This window comes from Ziziphus jujuba, chromosome 7 (assembly GCF_031755915.1).
Source record: "Ziziphus jujuba cultivar Dongzao chromosome 7, ASM3175591v1".
Lineage (NCBI taxonomy): Eukaryota > Viridiplantae > Streptophyta > Magnoliopsida > Rosales > Rhamnaceae > Ziziphus > Ziziphus jujuba.
In genome coordinates, this window is record NC_083385.1 from 18,019,259 (window position 1) to 18,038,238 (window position 18,980).

Genomic DNA, 18,980 nt, shown 5'->3' on the forward strand with positions numbered 1-18,980 from the left:
TAGGAGAAAGGGGAAAAAAAAAAAAAAAAAAAAAAAGGGGGAGGAAAAAAGTCTTCCCCAAGTCCCCAATATAATATACAATTCCTTGAGGTTTTTTGATGGATTAAAACTCATATAAACTATGTCTCTGGGGTATGCAGTCATCGTATTCCAATACTCTTGGCGAAGCACACGAAAAGCCTTTTCTAAACCTGTTGTTTTTGCTCCTTACTTCTACATCCACTGAAAAATATTCCACAAACTGGTCTGTGATCAGAGAATCTTGATTCCCCACGAATATATGATAATTGTTCAATTCCATTTCCGCGCCATAATATCCTATCACACCTGTAAATCATTTCAAAACATATAAATTATATATATACAAGAATTATCAAGTCAAAAGATCTGGCCACTTTATTAAATTATATGTTTACGTAACAAGTGTTAAGGGTTTAACATACTCCGTCTGTGTTTTTATATTTAAATCTAAATAACAATTACTAATCTTTTTTTCAAAAACATTTGACACATAGGCGTCCTGATTTAGCTCAAATCAACGATCCTTGATGATTAAAAGACTGACTCGCTTTACAAATATATGGGTTACATAATATTAAAAAAACAAAATAATATATGTTCTGTGTATATCACGCAGGGGTTCGGTGTTTCTTCTTGGATTCGACGATTTCGCCAGCATAAGAGTCGGAGTTATGAGTGTATTTGTTGGTCGGCGCAAACAAAATCCTTCCCTCATTAAACCCTTTGAATACTCTCCCTGCTTCTCGCTCCATATTGAACTGTATTAACTTATCAGGAATTAGTCAAGCCAAGTGATGTAAAAAAAGCAATAAAAAACAACGACTGGTTGTTAAAACTGCTTTGAAAGTTTACCACTGACACTGAAAGAAAGCATGAGGTCACCATCAAGATAGCAAGCTTATATATTATTGCTCCTACTTCTAGGGATATAATTTCAAACACTTGGAATATTGTTCATATATATATATATATATAGATAGATAGATATATAGATGGCAATATTACCTGTTTTAATTCAAGACGTGACAAACGTGATCTACAACATTATCTCCTACCACTCAAATAACATATAATAATGGATTAAAAAAAAAAAAAAAGAAGGAAAATCTCATTCATTTATGCAAAGTCTAAGATAAACGTTGACCTTACTTCAGGGTGGTTGCTTCCAAAATCAAACCTAAAATAATGATGATTAAACAGACAGCAACTAAATTTTCAAAACGTTTCCAATGACAAAGTGGGAGTGTAAGACTTTTAGCTAAATAGGATTATCAAAGCAACTAACCTCATCTTTCTCTAAGAGAGTATCCCAGTCGTTCTCCTCCAAAAAGCCCCTTGTTTCCTATAGCTCAAAGACCCTCGATAATTCAAATCTCCAAGCCAAATTACACGGCTACAGTATTCAAAAAGTAGAAAAAAGATCATATTATTTTTATTCATTATACATAAATTATTTTTATTCATTATACATAAATTGAAACCGTGAAAAATGCAGAAAGGTATATTTTATGTAACAGATATATTATTTAAGTGGTATCACGTTGCATTTAATATTTGACATGTAATTTATTTAATACTAAACTCCTAAATGGCAAAAATAGAAATAAACCACACCACATATCGTTAACTAAATGAAAGGAATACCACATTACCATGTACCAGTTACATAAAAAAGAAGTTTTTATTTAAAGAAGCACACGTACTCGTGATCAACTATTCTTTCAGGGGCACGACATGGTGTTTTGCAAATCTTTTGGAATTGTGTGCCTTTAAATATCTCGGCTACATCTGCGTTTCTCTTAAGCTCATCACCCTCTTTCTCTCCAGAAGCCAAGTGACTACAAACGAAGCACAAGCTTGTTTGGTGCAATGACATGCTTATGGATATGCATCCCTGCATTTACGAATCTCCTCGTCATCATATTAATCACCCCCAAAAAAAAAAAAAAAAAAAAAAAAAAAGACAACTGGTTTTCGGTATCATTGTTTACCATAGCAATAAATTAGATCTTCTGCTTGATTTTTTTTTTTGTTTTTTATTTTTAATGCTTGATTTTTTTAACAATTGAAATATATTTCAACACATATTTAAATTGAATTTATTTTATCTTTTCAATTTTTATGTTGATGAAATGGTGTAATCTTAATCATTAAATTCACAATCCACTGTTGAGAGATTAAAAGCCAAGCATAAACAAGGGCGAAGAAAAACAAGAAGATAATCCCGATTCTTTAAATTTTCAACCATTTGGGTATGGCCTTTAACTTTACCTTGTTTCCGAGGCAACCATTATTCCTCTTCCAATTGAAGAGATTCTAAGATGAGCAATGTGAGGAACCAACTCTTTTCGAGTCCAAAGTAACATGAAAATGCCCACCATCTGTTTGCTCGCTATGAGTAGGTAATTCATCTGGCTGGTTGAAGGACGTGAAGAAGGTATATCTGCAACCCTAAGGAATTCATCTACACTTTCATACTTTGGAGCTTGTTCGTACTGATCATCAGAATCCAAATCCAATTTACTTCCAGGATCAATAAGCTTCCTCAGCCTTCTCTTGTCGTGGGATAGCAATTCCACATGGCAGTTGCAAGATTTGAGAAGTGTAGTATTTGCTCTCAAACTCCTGCTTAGTACTTTCAGTGATGGCTTCTTGAAGAAAGGGAGAGTACTTCCCGGTGATTTCAAGTTCTTGGAAAAGTTGTTGGAATATAACCTGTTGTGCTGACATGGAGGATAAGGCAAATGTGGACAAAATGAAGCTATACAGAAACAGTGGCTCATATGCCAGATGTTATAGAACAAACTAGAAGAATGAGAGTGTGAGTGCGTGAACGTGTGAGAGATAGAAAATATAGATTTATGCTTTTATAACAAATTGTAATCATTACATTTGTGATGTAAGCAAAAATATTTATGTTGTTACTGTTACATTGAGAAGAATGAAATACACAAGTAGAGCTCACATTCTTTCCCTCCTCTAACTTTACTCTCAAGCAATTATCACTTTCATTACAAAAATATACTAGAAAATAGCATTCTTCAAGCTCCATTAACATGGTATCAGAGCTTGTTGAATCTAAGTTGGGAGTAAACATTGTGTTTAAAAAAAGAAAAAAAAAAAAGAAACAGAGCTCGAGAAAATCTGAGCTCGATTGAAAAGTATAGGCTAGAATTTTAGATCTGAATCATCAATGGCTAGATCTGAAGTAAGGGCTCCAATATTCTCAGATGAGAACTATAAGTTCTGGAGAATCAAGATGGTCACTATTTTCAAATCCTTTGGGCTTTGGAAATTCGTGGAGAAAGGAATTCCAGTTTCTGCTGGGAAGCTGAAGGGGAAGATTGAAGAGGCTGAAGGAAGCTCAGCAATGGAAGATGATGAACATATGATGGAGTTTTACATGAAGGATGCCAAAGCTTTGGGAATTATTCAAGGTGCTGTTACTGATCAAATTTTCCCGAGGATAGCAAATGCAGAGACCTTAAAAAAAGCTTAAGAGCTCTTGTACAAAGAATTCCATGGTGGAAATCAGGTAAGATCTATGAAATTGCAAAGTTTAAGGAGAGAATTCGAATACACCAAAATGAAGGATGATGAAACACTGTCTAATTACCTTACAAGACTAAATGACCCAATAAACCAGATGAAAACATTTGGAAAGACACTATCAAATGAGAGAATGGTTCAAAAGGTATTAAACAGCTTGACAGAAGCATATGAACCTATCTGTCTGGTGATAGAAAATACTAAGGACTTGATATCGGTGAAATTTTAAGAAGTAATTGCAATTTTGAGGAGTCAAGAGCAGAGACTTGACCTGCAAGTTACTGATTCCACAGAGAAAGCATTCTCTACATTGTCTGTGAATTCCAAAGTACAGAACAAAGGAGTAACACAAGCTAATATAGCTAAGTTTCAAAGGTCATGGTCTTCAAAAGAGAAGTAATGGGAACCTAAACAGAAATTTCAGCAAAGGTTTCATGGAACTCAAATTACAACACACATGTTGCAAACACTGTTCAAGGGGGGAATAGATGGCAAGTTGGAGGTAGTCAAAACAATTCAAAACCACAATGTAAAACCTGTGGTAAATACCATTTTGGGGAATTTAGTTTAAAGGCAAGACAAAATGCTATAATTGTGATAGGTTTGGACATTGGGCAAGAGAATGTACAAGTGGAAGGAATGTACAGCCAATTGTACAAATCCAATGGAATTGACAGGGAATATGTTCTATGCAGCTAGTGAGATTGGTGGCTCAAGCAAAAGCAGTGAATGGTACATAGACAGTGGCTATAGTAACCACATGATAGGAAATATTAATATATTTGTTGATGTTAAGAGAAGTTTGTTTGGAAGGGCTCAAATGCCTAATGGAACACTAGAGAACATAGCTGGGGAAGGTACATTTGTGATTGACACTGACAAGGGAAAAAGACATATCATAGAGGTACTGTATCTACCTGGTTTGAAAGAAAATCTGTTGAGTGTTGGTCAAATGAATGAGCATGGTTATTATCTGATATTTGGTGGAAGAATGTGCCATGTGTATGATGGACCTACATTGGAAAATCTGGTTGTGAAAGTCAAAGTAAAGACAAATCGATGCTATCCACTGACTATGACATCGAGTCAGCAGATTGCATTAAGAGTTCAAGCTAAATTTAGTGTGGAAACCTGACACAAAAGAATGGGACGTCTTCATTTGAATGCTTTGCTCAAACCAAAGAAGAAGGATATGGTTTTGGGATTACCAAAACTTGGAGAAATGATGAAAGTTTGTGAAGGTTGTCAATTTGGAAAGCAGCATAGAGAAGTTTTCCAAAAGAATGGTGCATGGAGAGCAAATCAGCCACTACAACTAGTTCATACTGATTTGTGTGGCCCAATGCAGACAGAAACACTTGCTAGAAACAAGTATTTTATGCTATTTGTAGATGATTGTACACACATGGTTTGGGTGTACTTTCTAAGAAACAAATCTGAAGCCTTTATCTGTTTTAAGAAATTCAAAGCAATGGTTGAGCTGCAAAGTAGTTTGAAAATTAAATGTTTAAGGAGTGATAGAGGAGGAGAATTTCTATCTGCTAAGTTTAAAAAATTCTGTGAATTTGAGGGAATTCAAAGGCAAATGATAGTGGCCTACACTTCTTAACAGAATGGGGTGGTTGAAAGGAAGAATCGAGTGGTTGTGGAAATGGTCAAGGCCATGCTACATGATAAACAAATGCCCTATTATCTGTGGGGAGAAGCTGTTCATACAGCTGTGTATCTGTTAAATAGGTGCCCTACTAAAGCTTTGAATGGTGTAACTCCTTTTAAAGCTTATAGTGGAAAAAAACCTAGTGTAGCACATTTGAAAATTTTTGGATCCCTTTATTATGTTCATGTACTAGTTGAGAAAAGGCAAAAGTTGGATTCCAAAAGTGTAAAAGGAATCTTTGTTGGCTATGGAACCTGTGAGAAGGGGTATAGGGTATTTGACCCTATAGCTAAAAGATTGATTTTATCAAGGGATGTTGTATTTGATGAAGAACATTCATGGGATTGGAAGAAAGATGAGATAAATGATGGTGGAAGGTTAATTTCAGTAACCAAGGATGTTTGTAAAGCCTTAGAAGAAGTGAATTCAATATTCGAAGAAGCTTACCATACACCAGAAAAGTCAGCACCAGGTGTGCTTAATTCAAGAGAGGCTACAAGCAGCAACAAGAACATTTCGAATACACATAGGAGTATAGGTATGGATTCTACATACACTGAAACTAGTGGCATGCTGAATTTGATCATACACCAGTAAAATGGAGGAGTTTGATTGATATTTTAGCAAAATGCAATAATTGCATCATTGAACCTAAAGACTACAATGAGGCAGCACAAGATCAGTCCTAGATCAATGCAATGACAGATGAGTTGAAAATGATTGAGAAAAAAAAACTCAGGAGTTGGTGAATAGACCAGCAGATAAGCCTGTAATTGGTGTCAAATGGGTATACAAGACAAAACTCAATCTAGATGGCTCAATTTAGAAGAACAAAGCAAGGTTAGTGGCTAAAGGGTATGCACAGAAACCAAGAGTGGATTTTAATGAGACCTGTGACCCTATTGCAAAACTCGACACTATTAGGCCCTTGATTGTTCTAGCAGCTCACAAAAGCTGGAAATTGTACCAGCTTGATGTTAAATCAGCCTTTTTAAATGGTGTGCTGCAAGAGGAGGTCTATGTAGAACAACCAGATGGTTTTATCATTGAAGGGCATAAGGATAAAGTGTATAAACTGCATAAGGTATTATATGGATCGAAACAGGCTCCTCGAGCCTGGTATAGTGAGATTGATGCATATTTCAGTGAGGGAGGTTTTCAAAAGAGTCAAAGTGAGGCCACTCTTTATACAAAAACCAGAGGAGAAAAAGGAATACTCATTGTAGCCATATATGTTGATGACATAGTGTATACAGGGAATGATGATGAAATGCTACATTGGTTTAAAGAAGATATGATGAAAAGGTATGAAATGACAAATTTAGGATTGCTACATCATTTTCTTGGTATGGGGGTAATTCTTGGTATGGGGGTAATACAAACAAGTTCTAGCATTTTCATGCACCGGAAGAAATATGCTTCCACATTGCTAAACAAGTTTGGCTTAACAGATTGCAATCCAGTTCTCACACCATTGGTTGCAAATGAGAAACTTAGCAAAGAAGATGGAAGTGGAGCTGCAGATGAAGAGGTGTATCAAAAAATTGAGGGAAGTCTTCTATACCTTACAACTACAATACCAGATATCATGTTTGCTGCAAGTTTTCTAGCAAGATTCATGCATTGTCCCACAAAAAAGCATCTTGGTACAGCAAAGAGAGTACTAAGGTATGTCAAAGGTACCTTAGACTATGGAATAGAATATGTCAAGGGAAAACAAATTATGTTAGTGGGATATTGTGACAGTGATTGGAGTGGACCTGTGGATGACATGAAAAGCACATCTGGATATGCTTTTAGTTTTGGAAGTGGTGTGTTCTCATGGGCCTCAATTAAACAAAACTATGTAGCACTTTCTATAGCTGAGGCAGAATACATAAGTGCCTCAGAAGCAACTGCACAGGCAATGTCAGGACCCGTCCAAAATTTCTCACCGGAACCCTAGACAAGCTCTGATCCCAGGGAAATCCTACCGGACCTTCCAATGGAAAATCCGGCAGAACCTCCCCTAAGGGTTAGACTTACCACAAATTTCCTGCACTGAAAACACACTTCTATATACATTCCCTTATTCCTCCCACATTACTACAATTTAATTCCACAAATTTGCAGCACTCCAAATGAATAACAGGAAATCAGTGCATAATTAACAATTAAATGTCCAATACAGTATACAGAGCATTATAAAAATAAATGTGGAATTAATACAATGTCAGATAAGGAAGCAATACAAAATGGAGAGGAAAAAGGGAAGAAATGCTTCTTGGATTTTCGGCAATGAACTGAAACGTCGAGCTTGCTCCGGACGATCAACGTCTCCCAATCCTTGAACCTAGGGGAACGGAATTTAAGAATATGAGATGCTAATCATCTCAGTGAGTGACCCTATCTACTGTACAATTATAAAACAACAATACTTATGGCACATTTAATTTATTAGGAATAAATAAGTAAATAAATAATAATTAATTGAAAATGATATTTTCTCTCAAAACCCTTACAATTCACTCAGTCGGAAAAGTTCCCCTTTTAAAACATTTTCGCAAAACCCGTTATTTGTATTCCCCGAAAACCAAGGAATCAATTAGTTAACTAAATATCAAATAAAATATAATAAATCAAGCATCCAAAATTTATAATGAATAAATTGAAATAAAATAACTTATAACAGTTGCTAAATAATTAATCCATGTCATAATAATTAATACCGAAATATTAATAAAACTCACATTACAACAATTCATGAAATAATTGTTTAATTAAAATAAATCAATTTATTGAAGAATTAAGCAAAGGAAAATTTAAGTCAATTTAAAACCTCCATTTGAAATAAATAATAAAAACAACATTAAATATATTCTTAATTTAAATACAATTTCAAAATATTTATTTTGAAATCCAAGTTCTGAAAATCACTTGATGCACCCACTATATACCAGTGGCGCCAATAGTACCCAGCGTCCCGAGATACGCCAGCTAGGAGGTTAAAGAGAGAAACCGGCATACGATCGCGTGGGGTCCCACCGCGCCGCTGCAAACAGGCGTCCCGGCCATGGAGGGGCGGCCTACCCTCATCCGATGGCAAACACAGGACAATCCCATAAATCACCTGCGTGCTACTCACACCCACCTGTGCGCTAATCACATCCATGTGCGCACTAATCACATCCATATACACAGAACACCAGTACGTGTATGGTGTATCTAAAAATCATAAATCAATACATCTCAAAATCTCAAAATTCCATAAATATCATCGGGTTTATCCCATCAAATTAAACCCGTACATTTTCCACAATTCCTTTATAAATCATCAACATAAATTCATCAAGTTCGAATCCATCAATTTGAATATCCAAATTTTCCAATGGCATAAGGTCAAGCCATTAATATTTCCAGCATAAATATTTTTGAAACATAATAAATTGAATCAATATTTCTTTCTCAAATATTCAAAAACCAATTTGAATCAAAAATATGAATACCATATAAATTCCATATATACTTAATTCATATAATTGTGCACAATAACTGAATAATAACCATAGCAATAATTAAAATAAATCAAAACCACAATTTCTTTAAATTCCCAAATGTATTCTTTTGGCACCAAAATATATATTAAAAATATTATAAATTGGCAATACAATTCTAAATAGAAATTCTCATAATATTGAACACATAAACATATTTTTGAATATTCAATTATGAAATATTTCAACAAATTAATTTGATAATTAATAATTTCAATTTCAATTTCATAAAATTCTTTAAATCAAAATATTTCTTAATATATAAATATTTTGATTCACTCAATTGGGCATCAAATTTCCACATATAAATCCACTAAATATTTGGCACATAAAATATCAATTTCAAATATTCAATTCACACAAAATATTCACAAATTTAATTCCCAAAATTAATTTGAAGGTGGGTCACTCACCTGGAGCACGCAATTAACCTAAGATCCTCCATGGGATTAATTCCACGACACACACGTGCTCCCAGAACAACAATTCACACACAGTCAAATAAAATAATATTTTATTCGGATAAATAATACCCGGTACCCAGGGGGTTAAACACAAGCGTTAACCAAAATTGACGAGTAATATACCGAAACGAAGCTTATGGAACGAGGATCGCATTACCGACCTCCATTGATCCCAATTCAGCCAGTGGTGGTCAAAATTTGCCCGGGAAGTACCGGCCGAATTTCATCTTGAGAAATCTCTCAAATGGTGGGGGTTTTGGGCAATCTAATCAAGGAAATGGACTTAGAGGGGTCGAAAATGGTAGGATAGAGGTATGGGTCGAGCTGGGTTGACCGGAAAACACAAGAAAATAGGAGAGAGAAAATTTCCGGCCGTCGGGTTTCTCCGACTCGATCTGGGCTCGTCCAGCGACTGGTGGCTATAAAATTTTGCGGCCGAGCTCGCCTCCGTCCTGCGCTCCTCTCTGAACAGCGCGTGTAGCAAGGTGGTGGCCTGAATTAAAAAAAAAAACGACAAGAACCCAAGGGGGAGAAAGGAAGGGAAAGGAAGAAGAAGAAGGAAGAAAAAGAAGAAAGAAGAAGGCTTCGGGGGGGGGGGGGGGGGGGGGTTGTTTTCCCCCGTGGGGGAAAAGAAAAAAAAGAAAAAAGAAAAGAAAAAGAAATAAAAAGAAAATAAAAGAAATAATTAAATAATAATAAAATAATATGGTATTTAACCATAGTTGACATGTGGCATCTCATCATTGTGACACATGGTACCCTTTATTAAGTCACACGTGGCACATTGTTACACGTTTAAAAATAATATTAAAATAATACTGTATTTGAAAAACTCTACAGGTCCGTAACTTTCAAACCACATGTCCAAATCGGACATGCCGCTAGTCTACAGACTCGTATCGACTAGTACTCCACAACCATGCATGAGTTAAAGCTCAACTTTGTATGAATAAAAAGTTAACTCCGGCACCCTTGGACAGTTTGGGCCCCAATCTTGTTTTACTCATAACTTTCAAACCGTAGCTACGTTTTCAACGTGCTATTAGTCTACGAACTCGTGCCAACGCGTACTTTGTAACGGTACCTCAATCAACCTAGAATTCCATCCAAGTCAAAAAGTCAACTTTTGACCACTTGGTCAATGGTCAAAGTCAACGGTCAACCTAGGTCAAAATTGAAAAATTTCCATTGTACTTTGGGACGGGGTGTTACAGGCAATGTGACTTCGGTTTGTGTTAGAGGATTTTGGTGAAATGCAAGTGGAAGCTACATCTCTACACTATGATAATACCTCAGTCATTGCCATCACTAGGAATCTAGTCTTCCACCAGAAAACCAAGCACATTGACAGGAGATACCACTTCATTAAAGAGGCCTTGCAGGATGGAATTGTAGATTTGACATATTGTGCTCCCAAAGAACAAATTGCAGATATCTTTAACAAATCATTACCAAGGGACAGATTCAATTATCTGAGGGAAAAGCTTGGAGTTGTTTCAGCATAGAGGTTACAGGGGAGTGTTGGAATATAACCTGTTGTGCTCACATGGAGGATAAGGCAAATGTGGACAAAATGAGGCTATACAGGTGTATTTCACAGTAGCTCATATGCCATGTGTTATAGAACAAACTAGAAGAATGAGAGTGTGAGTGCATGAAAGTATGAGAGAGAGAAAATACAGATTTATGCTTTTATAACAAAGTGTAATCATTACATTTATGATGTAAGCAAAATAACAGGACCTGCCCCGGGAACCTTCCTAGGATTCCCCGGGTGGTCTCGCCTAGTGAAGTCCCACTGGACAATCCCTAGAGAATATCCAATGGAACCTCATCTTAAAACGTGGACAACAAACACAAGCGATAACAATAATACCTCAATATGTATATAAAAATAAATAAATAAATAAATCCACAACAGCATAAAGTCTACAACCAGCCTACTGTACTACAGGCCATAACTACACGCATAAGTACCATGGTCTCTATTGAGTCTCATATCTAAAATCAGAGCATTCTAAGAGTATCAACGAAGTCTAGGAGTACAAATAAGTAATAAATAAATCTAGAAGATAACAGTAGATAAAGGAAAGATAAATACGGCTGTTGTCGTGGAAGGAAGAAAACAATAAGCTGTGCGCGAGGTAGTCTTCTACTAGCTGCCTGGGCCTAGGGGAACGAATTTAAAACAATAAAATGTGAGATAAAGAAATCTAAGTGAGTGGCATAGTATAATAGAAAAATAATGATTTATTTCTGAAAAATCTTTCTCTCAAGACCTCTCGTTCCACTCGTTTGAAAAGTTTCCCGTTTAAAAATCATTTCACAAAACCCAAACTTGTACCCCAATTAATATTATAAAAACCGATGCTCAAAAGTATGAATGAACGATCATTGTAATATTATGAAATGTCTCAAATCAAGATATAAACATTTGAGCATAAAATATAATAAATACAGTTTCACCAAAATAAATATGAAAATGCATAAATCACCACAATATTTGTAAATCAACAATATATACAAACATATACAATTTACTATACGATGTACCAATCTATAAACCTTGGGATACACCCACCTCACGACCCTCAATATATGAACGGTGTTGTGGAAATAATAAATAACCGTCGGGACATACCCAACCTCACGGTCCGTGGCAATAATAAACCGTTGGATGGTACCAACCTCACGGCACCGTGGTAATAATAATAAACTGTCAGATAAATCTGACCTCATAGTCCGTGGTAATAATAGATAATCGTTGGATGAAACCAACCTCACGGCACCGTGGTAATAATAATAATAAACCGTCGGATAAACCTGATCTCACAGTCCGTGGTAATAATAGATAACCGTTGGATGAAACCAACCTCACGACAACGTGGTAAATCCAGCGCGCTATAATATAATACTAATCCAAACTCTGTTACTATACGGTACATCAATTTAAAATAACCAATACAGTATCTTATCATATCATAAATCATAATTTAATATTCACGCTTAATCGCTTGTCTAAATATTTCAAAAAAAAAAAAACTTCAAATCATGATTTCTTAGTAAAATAAGAAAATACCACAGTGAAATATATTTACCATAAACTGATTTTAAGCATCTAAAAATTTATAAAATATTTGAACATGCTTTTCAATATGCCTTCTCAAATCGATTAATTTCCAAAGTGATTTAAAACTTCAATTCAAATACCAAAATATTTAAATACCACAAGTTCATTTATGAACTCATTAGAATTGCCAAACGTTTAAAATATTGACAAAAATCATATAAAATGATAACATATATATATAAAAGCAGATCCTCATGCATCCATAGAATGAACATTCAAATCAAACGATAGATATAAGTAAAATACTCAAACCACATATATATATTATACTATATACCCAAAACATTTTTAAAACTAATGACCACTCACAGTACTGTAGATGCTCACACCTACTCCTCTACAGGATCGCCTCCAGGCTCAACTCGAGTGCATGTAATATAATAAAATATTCCTCAGGCTCAAACAACTAAACCAGAGACACTTGTATAATCCAAATGTCTCAAAATAATTTACAATACTACAAAATTGCATAAATTGGATACCGGACAGTCCAACTATACTGCATGTCCTAAGGATCCGGTACCTAAAATTGGGGATTTTCACCCGAAGCCTAATATTTCAAAATCAAACCACCTAATGGGTCCTAATAATATCTAATTTCACTAATTCAACTCCAATTTTAACTAATTTGACTAATTTTGTCCAAACATAGTCCTCAACTTATCCGAAAATTAACTAATTGATCTAAAAATGGAAACATTATCAAACGACCTCCAAAATTCACAAACTTTATATTGACGGAAGGCCCAAGAGATAAGGAACTCATCAGTATGCTCACCTTGATCCAAAGTTTCCTCCGATGGCTGAAAAACACTATTGAAAAATCGGCCAAACTTCCCATTGTCGGATCTTTCAAACGGTGAGGAATCTGAACAAAATAACCATGGAAATGAGTTCAAAGGGGTCAAAAATAGTGGAAAAGGTGTATGGGTTGGCCTGAAACGGCCAAGAAATGAGAAAATCCGGCAACTCACCTCGCTAGCCGCCACGGACTTCGCCGGCCCGATCTGGGCACGTCCGGCCGCTTCTTGCCGTGAAATTTCAAGGCTGAGCTGCCCTTCAAGTGACCTTTCTAGTTGGCTGGCGTGTGTAAGTGTTGGTTGGCTGGAAATGGGCAAAACGGCAGTGATCCAATTTGACGGTAAACGAGTCGAAAACACCCAGTTCGGAGCCACGAGTCTGAGGAGAGAATTTCTCAAGTTTTGGGGAAGAAATGGGTATTTTGGGCTTTGTTTCCTGTTTTACACACTTACCTAGGCTTATATAAAGCCTTGGGTCACTAACAGACAAAAATTGGAGACTGGCTTGGACACTGACTTAAAACTTATGCTTAAAATTTCACAGAACTATAACTTTTTATCCGTAACTCAGAATTTGGCATGCCGCCAGTCTATGAACTCGTATCGAATAGATCTACACAATGGTACCTCAATCAAATCAAAAATATTGGCTATTAAAAAAGTCAACTTGAACCCATATATTGTTCACTTGGTCAAACTTGGTCAAATTTAGTCAATTTGATCAAACTTGTTTAATCATATATATTTTTTGGTACGGGGTGTTACACAAAAACATTTTTGTTTTTACTGTTACATTGAGAAGAATGAAATACACAAGTAGAGCTCACATTCTTTCCCTCGTCTAACTTTTCTCTCAAGCAATTATCACTTTCATTACAAAAATATACCAGAAAATAGCATTCTTCAAGCTCCATTAACAAAAGTTGTTCGATGTTTTTGAAGCATTTTCTAAATCTGGAAATATGGAATCAGCATGTGGTTTGTTAAGTGCTTGGTGTATTAGACCAAGCCATTTCACTGCCGGTTCATTGTCTTCAATCACAAGAACGTTTCCAGAGCTTAATGGAACGATTTCAAGGAACTTGAACACAAGAAAAAAATACATGAAATATTGTTGCACTAAATAATGCAAAATTGACTCCATTGATTACAAGTTTCGGAGTTTTAATTTATCCAATTAATATGATTCCCTTCTTCACTAATTCTAACTAGCTTCTTTTTATAAATTTTGATATACATTTGACGTACGATTTGATCATATAAAGTAAAGCACATAAGAAGTGTTGGATATTACCAAAAACAGAAATATATATGAAGGGTTGAAAAAGCACTATTTAAATATGAGAAGTCTTTTGACTCTGTATTTATATATTGATATCATACCCTAAAATATACATATCTGAAGACCCTTCTGCCTGTAAGAAATATTCCAGGTTGAGGTAAATGTTCGGTGTCTTTCCTCTCACATTCCATGTTCCGACGAACATTCTTTAATTCCAACAATTCAAGTTTAATTTAAAATTTTAATTTTCAGACAGAATAAAATCAGGATACCATATAATGTGATTAGGATCGAGAAACAAAAAACAAAGCTCAGCTTCATTTGAGAGAAAGAAGAGGATAATTCATACCGGAATTCTTTGATTTCGGTTATAGGCACCATAGACTGTTCAAAGTTGGATAGCTTTAGGCTTTCAATACCCGAACTACTCTCCCTTTTTGACAAGTAGATGAAAAAAATTTAAGCATTGAATTTTTTGCATAGCCATAAAGTCTAACAATGTCCTAATTTTTTTTCCCAAAATGATGAGGCCTAAGCGCCAATGCAAAATAAAAAATTTTATTCTTTTTGTTTTTATTTCTTTTTCATTGAAAAACAAATAGCTGTCAAGTTAATCAAACAGATTGTGGTGGGTAAACTACCAAAAATGATACAAGAGAAAGAGATAAGGAAGGCATATCATGATCGATCTCTCTTCTAGGCTATGTATGTGACCTTTACCCATCAAACAGATTGATCAATTTGGAACTGACCCATCAGTTACATCTTATGGTACATTATAGATGTTCTGAGTATATTGATGGTTTTCCAATATTGTGGTTATCACTGTACTTTCAAAAATTATATTGTGAAATTGTGTTTATAATATTTTATGCTCAATAATTATATCTTGATTAAGATATTTTATAATATTATAATGATCGTTCACTTTATACCTTTTGAGCATCGATTTTATGATATTGAATTAGGGTACAAGTTTGGGTTTTATAAAATGATTTTTAAACTGAAAACTTTTCAAACGAGTGAAACAAGAGATCTTAGGAGAAAGTTTTACATAAATAATTTATTATTTTTCTATTATACTATGCCACTCACTGAGATTTTTTATCTTACGTTTTATTTGTTTTAACCGTTCCCCTAAACCTAGACAGTTAGTAGCAGTCTACCTCACGCACCGCTTACCATTTCGTTCTTTCTACCACAGTAGCAGTATCTATCTTTCTTCACCCATTCTTATCTTTCTGGATTTATTTATTATTCATTTGTACTTTTAAACTTTGCAAATACTCTTAGAATGCTCTGATCTAATTATTGGACTCAGTAGAGACCATATTATACACATGTGTAGTTATAGCCCATAGTACGATATGCTGGTTGTGAACTTTAGTTGTGGACTTTTATACTATTGTGGTTTTATTTATATATATATATATTGAGGTATCATTGCTAATGCATGTAATTTGTTGTCCACGTTTTAAATGGAGTTCCATTAGATATCCTTTAGAGATTGTCCGATGGAACTTCACTAGACGAGACCACGCGAGAGATCCTAAGAGGGTTTCCGAGATGGGTCCTGTCACCCAAAGTCTCCATCAATGTGGGGCTTGAAGTCGATTTCTATGGAAGGAAGGGGTTGAGACAAAGATGTCATGCCTCTAGCAGAACTCCTTTCATTAATGTTCAAGATCATGGTATATTATTCCCTTGTTTTAATTAACTAATAAATGCATATATCAGAAAATTTGCTTTCCTTCCTTTTATACACATTTTTCTAATTTTGCTTTATATTTGAAAGAAGGAAGTATTTATATATGCATATATGTTGATGTATGGGAATTTTATTCATGCCATGTTATAATCATATTTTATATGTATAAAGAACATGTGGGTATGCATATATTGTTGTTAAGAGTTCTAATATTTGTTGTTGTGCATAAATACTCATTTTGTTATATACTTTATTGTTCATCATACGTATAAATGAATGTTTGGTCAAAATAAATTTTGTTTTGGATTTTGTATATCTAGATGCATTATACTAGTTTATGTTTATGCTGGTTGAATGCTAGATTTTATGTATTTTTTTAGTTGGCTATACATATTTTTCCTTATGCAATGCTATATTTACTTGTTATATGCTTAGATGATTATTTAGTTTGAGTATCTTTATTTCAACCATTTGTATGTAAATAAATAAGTAGTTCTACAGTGCGGATTGGTCTGCATGCGGACCATATTTAAGCCAATATTTTTTTTTAAAAAAAAATATCGACTTTGTTGTGTACGCTGTGTACACATACACAACAAAAACCAACACTTTTTTTTTTTTTCAAAAAACCTCGATTTAGGTGTGGTCCGCACACAGACCATTCTGCACCATAGAATTTCTCGTAAATAAATATATACTATTTTTGTTCATCTAGATAACACTATTTTTTTCATCCATATGTATTATTCTCGTTCATTCATATACACTCTTTTATCATCAAACTGACATTGTTTTAGTCGTCCAGATTAAACGATTGTTAACCCCGTTGGATTATACATTTTTTTACCTTGTAGATTACACAATTCTACCATTTTCTTTATATCAATATCTCTACTAATCTTTCTTCATTTATGGAATCATGTTGATGAGTATTCATGTTTATATTTTACTATTTATACTCTAGCAGGGTTTAATATACCATTATATGTTAATTTATTCTCCTTAAGAGCTCATTATTCTTTTAGATGGTATTTTCTTTTGGTTTTTGACTAATTACTTGTTCAAAGTCAGCATTAAATTGGAAGACACCTAACTTGGTTTCACTATTCAAAGAATCCAGAAGGTTAATTTTGTAACATGAAAGGACCATCCGCAAAAGCTCAATCCAGCACATAAGAAGCCCTAGCATACATTTTGATCTCAACGATAAACATATACAAATTAAAAAAATAATTAAAACTAAACAAATCTAAATATTATTTTTGGTAAAAAGATGGCATTTAATAGTTTATTATTTTGTAATTTTTAACAATTAAATTTATTTATAAAATAACTTCTAAGGGAAAGGAATAATTATTTTTTACTTTTCATATTTTACATTGAAAGTATTTTTATCATTATGCAAAAATTAAGTCATGTTACACCATTATATTTCAAAATTTAACTAAAAGAAGCGAAGCATGTAAAAAAAGGATTGATACTATAAAATGAATATAAGTAATTTTTAAAATACAGAGGATGTAATTGGTTTTCCGTTGGTGAATAAATACAGGGGACGTACATAAAAAAATTAAAAAAAAATGAAACGAGAGGAGAAATTTGTTATAATTAATTGATCCTTTTAATTATTTTCTCCCGAAAAAAAAAAACAATTAGAATTTTTTTTTTATTTTATACGGTACAGTAGGATTTGAAAGGGGTACGTCGTATATACAAGATAGAGTTGTACCCCACTTGTGAGTTTTCTTGTTGAGTCATGACAACCAAACGAAAAAAAAGGCAGGTAAGCTAAAAGTCAAAAAGGTAAAGCTGGCATCGCTCCATTGGATATTAAACTGTTGCAATAAACTAAACATTCTGTACAATCTCAGATTTACAGAGACCGAAAAATAAGAAAAAACAAAAACAAAAAGCGAAAAACCGGGCGTAAAGCACAAAATAAGTTAATCATAATAAATAATTAGTAATTTGGTGGTGCGTACACGAACTGAGACACACTTATGGTATGGGACATAAATTATACTTCCTCTATTTAAAGTTTACCAAAAACCAAATTAGTATTTATTTTTTAATGAATAAAAGAAAGTATTTATTCAAAAATTTTGTTATTTATCATCACATTAATTACATCCATTGTTGAGATGATAAATATTAATTAAACCATCACATTAATTACATCCATTGTTGAGATGATAAATATTAATTAAACCATTTAATTATGTTTTAACTTTTTTATATTAAAAGTTTAATATGAAAAAAATGAAACTTTTAAAGAACTAATTAAATTGTTACATAAAATATGAGATGAATATTAACAATGGTAAATTATATTTTTTTTATTAAATGTTGAGAATTTATGTAATAACTAGTAAGGGATTGAGATGTGATAAGTACGCTTTTTCCTCACAAGTAATGTTTAAATGGTTAGTCTTTCAAACTTTCTTTATTTGAAGAAATATTTTCCACTAAAGCTTACATTTCGTGGGTCATAACATAATATCCAAATTTTAAGTAACGTTTCTCATAAAATTTTGAACTCTCATCCTTAAAAATAGAATTTTACTATTTATCATGGGTTATAATGATTATTAGTAGAATCATTGCTGACATGATTATTATTTATTGCTTATCTTTAATTATGTAATGAATTTAAAAATTAATTTGAAAATGTAAACCTTCTTGGGCAAACGATTGAATTATCAAATGTAATATGGATTTCAATGATAATTATTATTAATGGTGATAAATGATATTTGTTTTTTAAAAAAATTAAAGCAGACGTGACTTTACTATTTAAATCTTAAGTACTGTTGTGATTCACTAGTCGAGAAATTCA

General features: G+C 33.7%; 1 protein-coding gene across 1 annotated transcript; it reads right to left on the minus strand.

The window, feature by feature from the left end:
• Nucleotides 1–103: 103 nt before the first annotated feature.
• Nucleotides 104–14,874, minus strand: LOC125423756 (type I inositol polyphosphate 5-phosphatase 5; the record flags this gene model as incomplete). The annotated part of the gene is given in 11 exon segments (XM_060818890.1): nucleotides 104–229; nucleotides 231–328; nucleotides 632–779; nucleotides 1,307–1,365; nucleotides 1,368–1,414; nucleotides 1,725–1,915; nucleotides 2,293–2,312; nucleotides 2,315–2,716; nucleotides 14,088–14,236; nucleotides 14,538–14,642; nucleotides 14,786–14,874. Coding segments are annotated over 11 exon segments (1,434 nt in total), but the record flags the coding sequence as incomplete, so codon positions are not given.
• Nucleotides 14,875–18,980: the final 4,106 nt, after the last annotated feature.